Source organism: Salvelinus alpinus, chromosome 13 (genome assembly GCF_045679555.1).
Source record: "Salvelinus alpinus chromosome 13, SLU_Salpinus.1, whole genome shotgun sequence".
Lineage (NCBI taxonomy): Eukaryota > Metazoa > Chordata > Actinopteri > Salmoniformes > Salmonidae > Salvelinus > Salvelinus alpinus.
Genome location: NC_092098.1, coordinates 48,324,224 through 48,336,283, shown reverse-complemented (window position 1 = coordinate 48,336,283; position 12,060 = coordinate 48,324,224). Strand labels below are relative to the sequence as shown.

The 12,060-nt window shown below is 38.2% G+C and overlaps 1 protein-coding gene across 2 annotated transcripts in view; it reads right to left on the bottom strand.

Moving 5' to 3' along the window:
• Positions 1 to 1,855: 1,855 nt before the first annotated feature.
• The window catches only part of cngk (cyclic nucleotide-gated potassium channel), a 34,976-nt gene continuing 24,771 nt past the window's right edge, over positions 1,856 to 12,060 (bottom strand). For both annotated transcript variants that reach the window (XM_071339651.1, XM_071339652.1), the window contains 20 exons: positions 11,994 to 12,056; positions 11,773 to 11,894; positions 10,425 to 10,585; positions 10,230 to 10,338; positions 7,478 to 8,133; positions 6,954 to 7,057; positions 6,637 to 6,780; positions 6,373 to 6,534; positions 6,172 to 6,264; positions 5,917 to 6,066; positions 5,639 to 5,772; positions 5,301 to 5,497; positions 4,776 to 5,008; positions 4,490 to 4,561; positions 3,988 to 4,262; positions 3,697 to 3,818; positions 3,259 to 3,485; positions 2,968 to 3,125; positions 2,696 to 2,799; positions 1,856 to 2,462 (listed from right to left, as the gene is read on the bottom strand). In XM_071339651.1, the coding sequence (XP_071195752.1) occupies positions 2,164 to 2,462; positions 2,696 to 2,799; positions 2,968 to 3,125; positions 3,259 to 3,485; positions 3,697 to 3,818; positions 3,988 to 4,262; positions 4,490 to 4,561; positions 4,776 to 5,008; positions 5,301 to 5,497; positions 5,639 to 5,772; positions 5,917 to 6,066; positions 6,172 to 6,264; positions 6,373 to 6,534; positions 6,637 to 6,780; positions 6,954 to 7,057; positions 7,478 to 8,133; positions 10,230 to 10,338; positions 10,425 to 10,585; positions 11,773 to 11,894; positions 11,994 to 12,056 (3,585 nt within the window). In that variant the 3' untranslated portion in view covers positions 1,856 to 2,163. The remainder of the gene's footprint in view (positions 2,463 to 2,695; positions 2,800 to 2,967; positions 3,126 to 3,258; positions 3,486 to 3,696; positions 3,819 to 3,987; positions 4,263 to 4,489; positions 4,562 to 4,775; positions 5,009 to 5,300; positions 5,498 to 5,638; positions 5,773 to 5,916; positions 6,067 to 6,171; positions 6,265 to 6,372; positions 6,535 to 6,636; positions 6,781 to 6,953; positions 7,058 to 7,477; positions 8,134 to 10,229; positions 10,339 to 10,424; positions 10,586 to 11,772; positions 11,895 to 11,993; positions 12,057 to 12,060) is intronic.

Here is a 12,060-nt window from a genome sequence, read left to right as displayed (position 1 = left end):
ATCTACTTCGTATTGAGTTGATCAAGCTGTTGATCAAGTTTCTGGATATTGCCGGGAACTGAACACGCTGTTGTACACGTCAATCCAGAGCATCCCAAACATGCTCAATTTGTGACAAGTCTGGTGAGTATGCAGGCCATGGAGGAACTGGGACATTTTCAGCTTCTAGGAATTGTGTAATGATCCTTGCGACATGGGGCCATGCATTATCATGCTGAAACATGAGGTGATGGTGGCAGATGAATAGCATGACAATGGGCCTCAGGATCTCGTCACGGAATCTCTGAGCGTTCAAATTGCCATCGATAAAATGCAATTGTGTTCATTGTCCGTAGCTTATGCCTTCCCATACCATAACCCCACCATGACCATGGGGCACTCTGTTCACACTCTGTACACACTGTACACACTGTCTGCCATCTGCCCGGTACAGTTGAAACAAGATACAGTTAAAACCAGGATTAATCCGTGAAGAGCACGCTTCTCTATCATTCCAGTGGACATCGAATGCCCACTGAAGTCGGTTACAACGCCGAACTGCTGTCAGGACGTTAAAGACAACGAGCACGCAGATGAGCTTCCCTGAGACGGTTTCTTACAGTTTGCGCAGAAATTCTTCAGTTGTGAAAACCCAGTTTCTTCAGCTGTCGGGGTGGCTGGTCTCAGACGATCTCGCAGGTGAAGAAGCCGGATGTGGAGGTCCTGGGCTGGCGTGGTTGCACATGCTTTGCGGTTGTGAGGCAGGTTGGACGTACTGCCAAATTCTATAAAACGACGTTGGAGGCAGCTTTACGAAGAAATTGAACAATAAAGCAAACAATTCAATGGAAATTCAACAAATTAATCACGTAAAGCTGGCAAAAGGCTTGGATATATAAGTAGTACATTCTATAAGAATTGCAAATACATTTACAAGCAACATTTAAAACAGGTAGCGAAATTAACATTCAATTCTCTGGCAATAGCTCTGGTTGACATTCCTGCAGGCAGCATGCCAATTGCACACTCCCTCAAAACTTGAGACATCTGTGGCATTGTGTAACTGCACATTTTAGAGTGGCCTTTTATTGTACCCAGCACAAGGTGCACCTGTGTAATGATCATGTTGTTTAATCAACTTTCTTGATATGCCACACCTGTCAAGTGGATGGATTATTTTGGCAAAGGAGAAATGCTCACAAACAGGAATGTAAACTAATTTGTTGTCAAAATTTAAGAGAAATAAGCTTTTTGTGCGTATGGAACATTTCTTGGATCTTTTATTTCAGCTCATGAAACATGGGACCAACACTTTACATGTTGCGTTTATATTTTTGTTCAGTGTAAGAAGATATCAAGTTTATCTTTATTTTTGTGGACTGTCCTGTGGAGATTAAGTACAATATAATTGACAATACATAATACTGATAAACAAATGGTAAGTGTACAGAATATGTATTTATTTTCGAATGTCCATGCTTCATCCAGAGATATGAAATTAAAAATGCCTATTGAAATGGCAAAAAAAAAGAGTAATTCACTGCAATGTTATGTTTATGGAATCTGGGGATTATTGGCAGGAAATCACACAATTAAAATGCATGAAACCTAGATCATCTAGGTGCTGGCTATAGGTTCTAAGAGCAGAACATTGAAATGACCTCTACAAACTAAAAAGGCACACGTGGTTAGTGTAACTTGTATGAATCAATTGGGCCCTCTGCTGTTCAAGAAGAGAACTACAAATGCTCCCATCATCCCATTCTTTCCTAAGGGCCATAGTTCTGGAGTGCTGTTTTTTTTTCAGGCAAATAAAGGGTAAAAACACTTAAGTCATTCTTCATTCATTTACTTCAATGAATATATATTGAAGCAATCCAGTTAAACAATAAGTACACTTTATTCACATTGCACATTGCACATGCATATTTAAAACAGTTGGAACACATTTATTTGGTCAATTATTTCTATACATCTAGATTATTTACTTAAACGGATATAAATATATATTCTATAATAGTACATTTACCGAGACAATGTTTTTTCAGTCAACAAGTCATCTTTGGTCACAAAAAAACAACTGTAAACAGAATTACAAAGGAGTTCACATTTGAGCTTTCCTACTATTGATCAATATTGTGACCAGCCTGTATACCTTAGTAGGGAAAGGGGGTACCTAGTCATTTAGTACATGTTGATAACGTTTGAGGCTCTCTTTAGCAGCTTATTCATGACATCTGGGTAATACGACCCAACTTCTTCAAAGTGCTCTTTCGACAGGAAAAATATATCCACATAGTTATCAGCAATGGCAGTGTATCTACACAACTTGGATTTCAGCAGCAAGTCAACTCCCAAGGCGGCTCCAGTTGTAAGATACTCAATGGCCTCCTTTCCAGTTCTCCATGAGCAAAGTTTCACCTTACCAATCAGGATCAGCAACATGCCACGGCCAGAGTCTCCCCTTCTACTGATGTATTCCCCTAGAAGAGATCGCATTTCAGCATGTATACCGAAAAGTATACAATGTTCCCCACTCAAAATACTTGTGAATAACTCATGTGGTAATGTACACACTGTCAGATTATTCCTCAGAAGTGGTTAGGTGCAGAATCTTAGTTAATGAAGTCCATAGAAAATGAAATGGGCAAAATGTGAAGTTATCCCAGTTATCCCAATTTCAAGTTAGTATTTAGCCCATGATGCTCAAGTTTACCAGAGGTGTAGCTTTTCAGCAACATTTTCGTTGCCAAGTGTCGCAGGAATGTTTCTGAGAGGTGAGTGAAGAGCTGATTTTTCTTCAGTAGATTCACGCTTATTCTAAAATGGTGAGAAAATAATAAAGGGTTTTTATAAGCCCATGCTACATGGTCTTCTTTTGTACACATCATTCGTCAAATGAAGTAGTAGTTTGGTACAGTATGTAACAGTTTAACATTTCATCACTAAGCAGTTGCAGACATTAGTATTGATGGCTTGGCTAGTTACCTTGAGAAAATTTCAACTTTCATACAATGAGGTGTATCTTTGAACAATTCTTCTGAATTTATCCCTTTGGTGCGTGTCCATCGGTAATTGTAGAATCGGATTACGCGATTTTGCAGCGCTGATGGAATGTTTTCATCCATCATGTAGTTTTGGACTGCCTGCATTAAAAGAGAAAGATAATGAGTCACTCAAATTCTTAGTTCCCTCGCAACAGTACGTCATTTTCAGTTTTTGAAGACCGAATTGCAATAAATCAAAAGTTGACTCTAGTCTTGAGTATTTTGTTAATACCTGCAGTTTCTCTTCATACGCCACTTGAAGTGATTGCTTGTTTGTTTGAGTGGATGAGAGAAGTCCCATATTATAACTGACTTGCATCTTGGAAAGAATCATTATCAAAATGGAGAATAACAATTCTCTGTATGTCACTGCACGGATATCACCATAGCCTGTTGTTGTGTAAGTTGCTAAAGTCCAATATACGGAGTAGGTGTAAATATCAGGGAGGTAAAACACTTCTGTAAAAACAAAACATTAAAACAACACAAATAAATCTAGTGTTTACATATTTAGAAACTCAGAAATGCTGCATATGTTAGACTAAAACCGCTGTCAAAAGTCTAATAAATGTATTGTAATTAATACATGAATTATATTCATTTATTTATTTTCATTATTAAAAACTAATTTAACCATTCATTATGCCTTATCCATTTTAGCTGACCTTACCTGTGTTGACAACCCACGATTTAAAGCCACCATGCAAAGCAAATAAAAGAAATAAAACTGCGGTACAGTGGACAAACAGGATTGCATGGACCAAGTACTTGATGATTCGTATGGCAAGCAAGCTGTCAATGTAAAACGAGAGAAGAGAAAATAGATTAGAGGCAAAAGACTGGCGATAACACCAATCAACAACTTGACTGTGGGAAATTGTATCACACAACTGTTTAAACACATACTGGTGAAAACAGCATCGAGAACATGCTATATTTAACAAAAACATAATGCATATACTTAGTTATGATGGATTGCTCCTCCTTGTGCATGAAGACAAGTACAGTCAGAATCCGGAGGAGATGAAAAGTGCGAACATATACTATTATGGGCAGAAATGTTGTCGGTGACACTTGATTCATGAGATGCAAAATTGTAAATGCATATGGGAATGAGCATATGACATCATAAATGTATCCCACTTTCCTCGTCATATAGCTCAGTGACACAGATCTGTAGTCTGAGATGTATGATCCACTTTCATCGTAGAAACAAATATGAAATTTCAAAATGATCTGAAAGAAAAATAACATTGTCTATGTAATCACACGCAAAGACCGAAAAACAAATCCGTTCTGAAGGATATTTGCATATTGAGGCAGGCTTATTTAATACAAGGTTAAAACAAAAAGGTGGGTGTAGTGTACATTATAATTTATGGAAACACAATGTATCAACAGACTGAAAGGACCCTAAGGTGGATATTTAGATTACTGACAAATTCGTGAGCTGCGTCTCTCACCTCAATCATTTGAATGTATTCGATAATCATAGTGAACAAAAAGATGCCTCGGTCAAGATCGAACACAGATGGCTGAAATTGAGGGAAATCAATTATTCATATTTTCTTATATAAATCTACTTACAACTCAAGTGTCCCAACACGAATATTCATACAGATTATTATTATATTTGACTGATATTTTACCTTGAGGTCAATAATACAATAAGCAGAACTCCGCTAATGGATATAGCAAACAATTATGCGACAACGAATTCTAATTCCGAGAACAATGTGTACCACCTACCATATATGTTATCGCCCAAAACAGAATGATGATCAGAAGGCAAGATGTGTACTGATACACAACACGTACTGTGCTCTCCGGATTGATTGTTGTGTTGTGGATTCTGATGAAGTTCAACAGAAAACTGATCAAGAATTGAGTGATGCTTGTCTTAATTCGGACATGAAATGGGAAGTCTTTAAACTTTGCTTTATTTTCCTCTTCTGCCATGCAGTGCTTGTAAAGCTTTATATCTGATGGATGAAACAAATGGCTCATGTATAAATGGTGCAACCCATAAAAGCTACAATTATAATAAATATGTTTGCTGCAGCAATACTACACCAAAGAGCTAAGCAAAGCTTTTTCCTATAACTTGAAAGATAAAAAAAAAAAAAAAAGCAATGTTGGCACCAAAACATTTTTGTGGGGCAGTTCAAAAATGTGTGGTAGGGTGCCTCAGTACAAATACTTATTTTGCATGACTTTCTATTTCATCAACACATGAATATAGCAATATTTCTGAAGTAATGCCAGCCAACTTACATCCTGTGTCATTCATAAGTATGTCAGTTGCTGAAACATTCTTCTGAACTTTTGACATGTCCATTGTTCTTTGCAGTAGATGTTCACGTTTCGTTTCTGCAGCTTTCTTTATCTGTTTGCAAATGTCTGGATAGTATTTGACAGTTTCATCAAGGCTTTTCTTGGAGAGGACATACAGATCACAATTTGTGGCAGCCCTGGGACGCACAAGAAAACAGTATAATACTGTTTGTTACAAGACATACAATGCTACAATCTGAAATGTATTTGATCAGAGACACATCATTTTATATTTAAATGAGAGAAAATGATGCTTTAAGTCATCAAAAGTATCATGCCTTATTGTGGTTGCACGAGGTTCTGCAAACAGAAGGCTCCCTTCTCCAAAGTATTGTCCCGCATTCAGTTTGATGATAACAGTCAACTCGTCCTGTGACAAGACTTCTACTTCTCCCTTTTCAATGAAATACATCTAAGGGAAAAAAATGCTAGTAATAACAAAAATGGTGAAGAGAGCAACAGCAACATTCTCATGTACACCCTTTCCTGTCATTAGGATTGAGCTCTGCTGTCATAGAAAATAGAAACCTTAACACAGCAGGGCCGTGTGTCACACCTCAGATCCAAAGTCATTTCTTTTGCATATCAGGTCATTAGCTCTGTAAAGGAACGGTCGAATCTGTCTAGCTAGTAACCGAATGAATCCTCCATCTGTTTCCAATTGGTCCACACTCTCTTTCCTCAGAATTTTGTGAAAAAAGGGTCCCTGTAGAGTTGGCAGAACAAAAATAAACTTAGCTTCCAGAATTCATTTTGAAGAAAATATTTGAAGAAAATATTTATGAGCTGGAAAAAGTACAAATTATTTTACATCAAGCTTTCCAGATAATGTTCTCTCGAGTGGGGATAAATGTTGTGCCACTGAGTTCCTTTGCTGCTTCCTTTTGATATCAAGTCCAAATGCCTAAAATTAAACAATAATAATAATAAGTGCATACCGGTATATTTACTTTAGTCACAACATTAAATCAAGGTAGTCTAAGCTGCTAAAAATATAAATTGATAAATGTACCTTTGCAATAAGGTCAGAGTAGATAATGGTAGATATATCTCCGAGTAGAGACGATGGCAAATACTCAAACAGTGTGTCTTGGTCTATTCCTTTCGTTCTTATCCATTTGAAAGCATAGAAGTTCACAGTATTGTGATATAGAGCCCCTGTAATGTTCTGACTCTAAGGCAGAGAATTGCACATAATGAGACCTCAAAACATACAACAGGTAAGCAACAGATGTTGCTACAAACAATATCACATCTACAAAAATAAAAACCTTACCTTCAAGAATAGTTGTATGCTTTCCTTTTTCTCAGTAAAAGCTGCCCTTGTAGCATCTGCATTGGCTAACATAGCAGCAAATGTACCAGCCACATAACCACAATACAATGCTCCAGACACCATTATGAAGACCATGGTCATTTTCTGCAGACACACACAAAAAAAAAATATATATAATTACTTTCAAATACTGTACATTTAATAATAACCGTATAAACCTTTTACAGTAGCTTTAAAAATATATATATATTGCTGTGATCTTGAGTTGTTTATGACTTAATTGATCCTGAAACTGTTTGTAATTTGAATAACCTTACCATAGAGGTTAGATAAGGATGTATATCACCATAGCCTACACCACTGAGAGTTGCAGTTGCAAAATATAAACTTATGGAATACAGTTCTGTGAAGGTAGCCGTTTCTGAGGGGAAGAAGAGTTGTCCATGACAATACAAAGTTCTCTACACACTTTCCATAACAATTGTTTTTGATAACCTATGTTGTAGTGTAATTTAATGGTATTATACAGTACCAGTAAAAAGTTTGGACACACCTACTCATTCAAGGGTTTTTCTTTATTTGTACTATCTTCTACATTGTAGAATAATAATGAAGACATCAAACCTATGAAATAACACAGATAGAATCACGTAGTAACCAAAAAAGTGTTAAACAAATCTAAATATATCTTTGATTCTTCAAAGTAGCCACCCTTGGCCTTGATGACAGCTTTGCACACTCTAGGCATTCTGTGTCCAAACCTTTGACTGGTACTGTATATGGTTAAGATAGTAGTACAACAATAGTAGCAGTAAAACAAACTAGTTGAGTTAGAACCTACCGTACACTACGTTAAACGTGTAGTCCATGTGATACACCCAGGATTGTGATGAACAGTTGTGCTTTATCATAGGCAGTAAGTAATTGGTTGTGTCACCAAACAAGTCTGCTGGAGGGCATACAATTGCAAAAACGATGCAAGTGCTGAAGTGAAGAAAAAGGACGCTATACAGAAAGAACTTAGCAAATGTGACAATCGTCTTTTCGGTTGCAATCCCTGATTGCCAGAATGAAAATGCAAGAGGAATCCGATATAACTGGAGAAGATGTGGGGCTCTGAGATATGCATATAGGTGCAGCGCTTCACTGTTTGAGTAAAATCCATTCTCATCAAAAGGGGAAACCACCATCCAGCCAATAACTTCCCAGGGAAAACAGCTGATGAGATCTATTAGAAAGCTTGTCTTCACATAGTGTTTTGCCGTTTCCAGCGTGTCCACTTTGAGATTGTCCTTGTAAAAAGCAACATGCAAACGGATATACATGTCAATCCAGCAAAAAAGGCCCAGAATGTAGGACAAAATCCAGAGTTCCTTTTTGTAGTGGAGAAAAGCAAAAAGAAGAGAGCTATTGATGCTGACCGTTATGGCCAAAACAAATCGGAAACATTCCCATCGGATGTACAGTGGATTGCTAGGCAAAATGGCACCCCTATATCTAGAAGAAAAAAACATTTTCATTACAGAGCAGTGTCATACACTGTCATCAAGTCCCATAACATATTATTATTTCAAGTCATTTAGAACACACTGTCTGTCTGTCAGTTTGTCTCAATGAAACATTAAGCATTATATACACTGAAGGACAGGATCTGAAAGAAAACTGCTAATCTCTCTTGCGCAGTTCTAAAAAACAAAGAGAGGTTGTAACTTGAATAACTTCTCACACTATTTTTAATTTACTTTTGTTTATTTAGTAAATGTTTGATTACCTATATTTCTTGAACTGCATTGTAGGTTAAGGGCTTGTAAGTAAGCATTTAACGTTAAGGTATACACGTGTTGTATTCGGGGCACGTGACAAATTCATTTTGATTTGATTAATTTGTTACAGACATTCAGTGCATTCGGAAAGTATTCCAGACCCCTTGACTTTTTCCAAATTTAGTTACGTTACAGCCTTATTTCAAAATGTATGAAATAATTTTTTCCTCATCAATCTACACAAAATATCTCATAATGACAAAGCAAGAACAGGTTTTTCGATTTTTTTGCAAATGTATAAAAAAAAATCGGAAACATAACATTTCCATAAGTATTCAGACTCTTTACTCAGTACTTTGTTTACGTATGTTTGGCAGCGATTACAGCCTCAAGTCTTCCTGGGTATGACGCAACAAGCTTAGCACACCTGTATTTGGGGAATTTCTCCCATTCATCTCTGCAGATCCTCTCAAGCTCTGTCAGGTTGGATGGGGAGTGTCGCTGCACAGCTATTTCCAGGTCTCTCCAGAGATGTTAGATCGGTTTCAAGTCCGGGCTCTGGCTGGGCCACTCCCGGACATTCAGAAACTTGTCCCGAAGCCACTTCTTTGTTGTCTTGGCTGTGTGATTAGGGTCGTTGTCCTGTTGGAAGGTGAACCTTCGCCCCAGTCTGAGAGCATGTTTTCATCAAGGATCTCTCTGTACTTTGCTCCGTTCATCTTTCCCTTCCAGTCCCTGCCGCTGAAAAACATCCCCACAGCATGATGCTGCCACCACCATGCTTCACCGTAGGGATGGTGCCAGGGTTCTTCCAGTTGTGACGCTTGGCATTCAGGCCAGAGTGTTCAATCTTGGTTTCATCAGACCAGAGAATATTGTTTATCATGGTCTGAGAGTCTTTAGGTGCCTTTCGGCAAACTCCAACTGTGCTGTCATGTGCCCCTTACTGAGGAGTGGCTTCCTTCTGGCCACTATCATAAAGGCCTGATTGGTTGAGTGCTGCAGAGATGGTTGTCGTTCTGTAAGATTCTCCCATTTCCACAGAGGAACTCTGGAGCTCTGTCAGAGTGACCATTGGGTTCTTGGTCACCTCCCTGACCATAGCCCTTCTCCCACGATTGCTCAGTTTGGCAGGGCAGCCAGCTCTAGGAAGAGTCTTGGTGGTTCCAAACTTCTTCCATTTAAGAATGATGGAGGCCACTATGTTCTTGGGGACCTTCAATGCTGCAGAAATGTTTAGGTACCATTCCCCAGTTCTGTGCCTCGACACAGTCCTGTCTCGGAGCTCTACAGACAATTTCTTCGACCTCATGGCTTGGTTTTTGCTCTGACATGCACTGTCAACTGTGGGACCTTATATAGACAGGTGTGTGCCTTTCCAAATCATGTCCTATCAATTGAATTTACCACAGGTGGACTCCAATCAAGTTGTAGAAACATCTCAAAGATGATCAATGCAAACAGGATGCACCTGAGCTCAATTTCGAGTTTCATAGCAAAGGGTTTGAATACTTATGTACATTTCTAAAAACCTGTTTTCACCATGTCATTATGGGGTATTGTGATGTCATTATGGGGTATTGTGTGTAGATTGATTAAGTTTTTTAAAAATCTAATCAATTTTAGAATAAGGCTGTAACGTAACAAAATGTGGAAAAAAATCAGGGGGTCTGAATACTTTCCGAATGCACTGTAATTTGTCTCTTGGAGCAAAAAAAATAACTAGATGTAAATGTTTATGTAAATGCTCGTTATATTGTGGTTTTTATTATGAAATGTGGATGGTTTGACAGTGACAAGTTTCACGAGCCTGAGCAGTTGTCTGCATACCTTGGTGTGGGAGGTATCAGTTTAGTTTTGCTCAGTTTCAGAAGTTTTTCCTCAACAGTTTCTTCCTCTGCTCCAGCATAGATTGGGAAGTTTCCAAAGTCCTCAATATCTACAATCGTTGTATGTTTAGTTTTTTCTAGTAATTGAATAACAGAGGCACATATTGTATGCAGACATGGTGAAGGGAAAACTTACAACACTTTGACTTCTTGGCATATCGACGACCTTGATATGTCAACGAGGCATCTTTCTTCTTTAGTGTGTCATCATCCTGTTCCTCAGACTTCATAATTTCTTCAACGCTTTGCAGTAAAGTGTCGTAATACCCTGGTGTTGATTGCAATTCTGTAATTTGGCTAGAAGGAAACAAAATCAGAAATCATGATTTGCATTATATAATTCACTCAATCTGTTTCTCTACCAGTATATGGCATTTATAACGTTTGTGCATACACATTTGAACAGGAAATCTCTTATCACATTTGATAATTCATATGACAATTCATATTATGGACTCTATTTAACAAAATGATACATCTAAGGGCAGGCGGTAGTGCTATAGGTTCAGGTGTGTGTCAGAAATATTTGTGCTATTTTAACTATCACATTTATCGGCGCACTTGCTGGAGTTGGTGCAAATGCGCTGGGTTTTGATGAATAAATAAGTTGTGGGTGTGTCGAGGCTTGGCCTCTCATGCTCCATGGCGGAATATGTGGTTGCTTCAAGTTGTGTTTACGGTCTTTTATGTGTTGCCTTGGAATCAACTCCAACTCCAATTCCAATGTTAGTCCATTATAGTTTGTTAAATGGCTTATGGACACGCAGCCTACATCATGGAGTGTTTTAAGCAAGTCCAAAACGGGACCTGCATGGCTAAAATAATGTGAGTCTGCCTACAATGTATAGATAAAAAAGGGAATATCATCTCACTGTTTTACTCCTCTCAAACTTGATATATTAATAAAGCTTAGATGATTAAGATGTATTTCCAAACGGTCTCAGGAGCCAAACCCTTATCGACACTCTTGACTACTTCGCTATTGCAGTGGGCAGAACAAAAAAAAACTTAATTGAGAGCAGGGGAGGTTATGGTTGGTTTTTAACCAAATACACGAAATAAGAAGAAACATGTATTTTTTATGTTTCTAAATACGAAGTATAAAGGCTACTCATGTTCCAGGCGCGATATGGGCAGTGTGCGTCACCGCTGGATAGGTTGTTTCCGCCTTCAACATTTATCCCATTACCACATGCGTAACCGCTAAAACCAGCTTTTGGTTGGTCTTAAAATCTCTATCAGCGCTGCCTGAAATTAACACTTTGGATCATGATTTTAAGGACATACCTCAAATATGTCTACCCTCCCATCTGAGCACAAGCGAGCTGATATAAGACGGGTCAATTCCCGAACCTGGCTTTAGGGCTTGGAAATGCCATTGCTCCAGTTTTTACATGACGAAATTGCAAACTAACGTGCATTTGACACTGGCGCCGCCTTAACACCAACTGAAACTAGAGCTCCAAGTGTTAAAATAGATGTACCTTTCAATGACCGGGTATCTCTCCAGAACAGATTTAATTTTGTCAAAATCGATCACTAATATCTCACAATGAGTCTTTGCACGGACGGTCATTGTAGCTTGTTTTCCAAACAGAAATCCAGCCTGAAATTAGATCCAACGAGTATTCAGTGTAACATTCCAAATATGAATAAAAGTAGTCAATCAAAACTTTACTTGAGGAAATGTCTTTGTAAATATTACCTCCCCGAAATACATTCCTTCACCGTAGAGTCCAACAATTTCAGACAAGTCATCACTTAGAATCTTG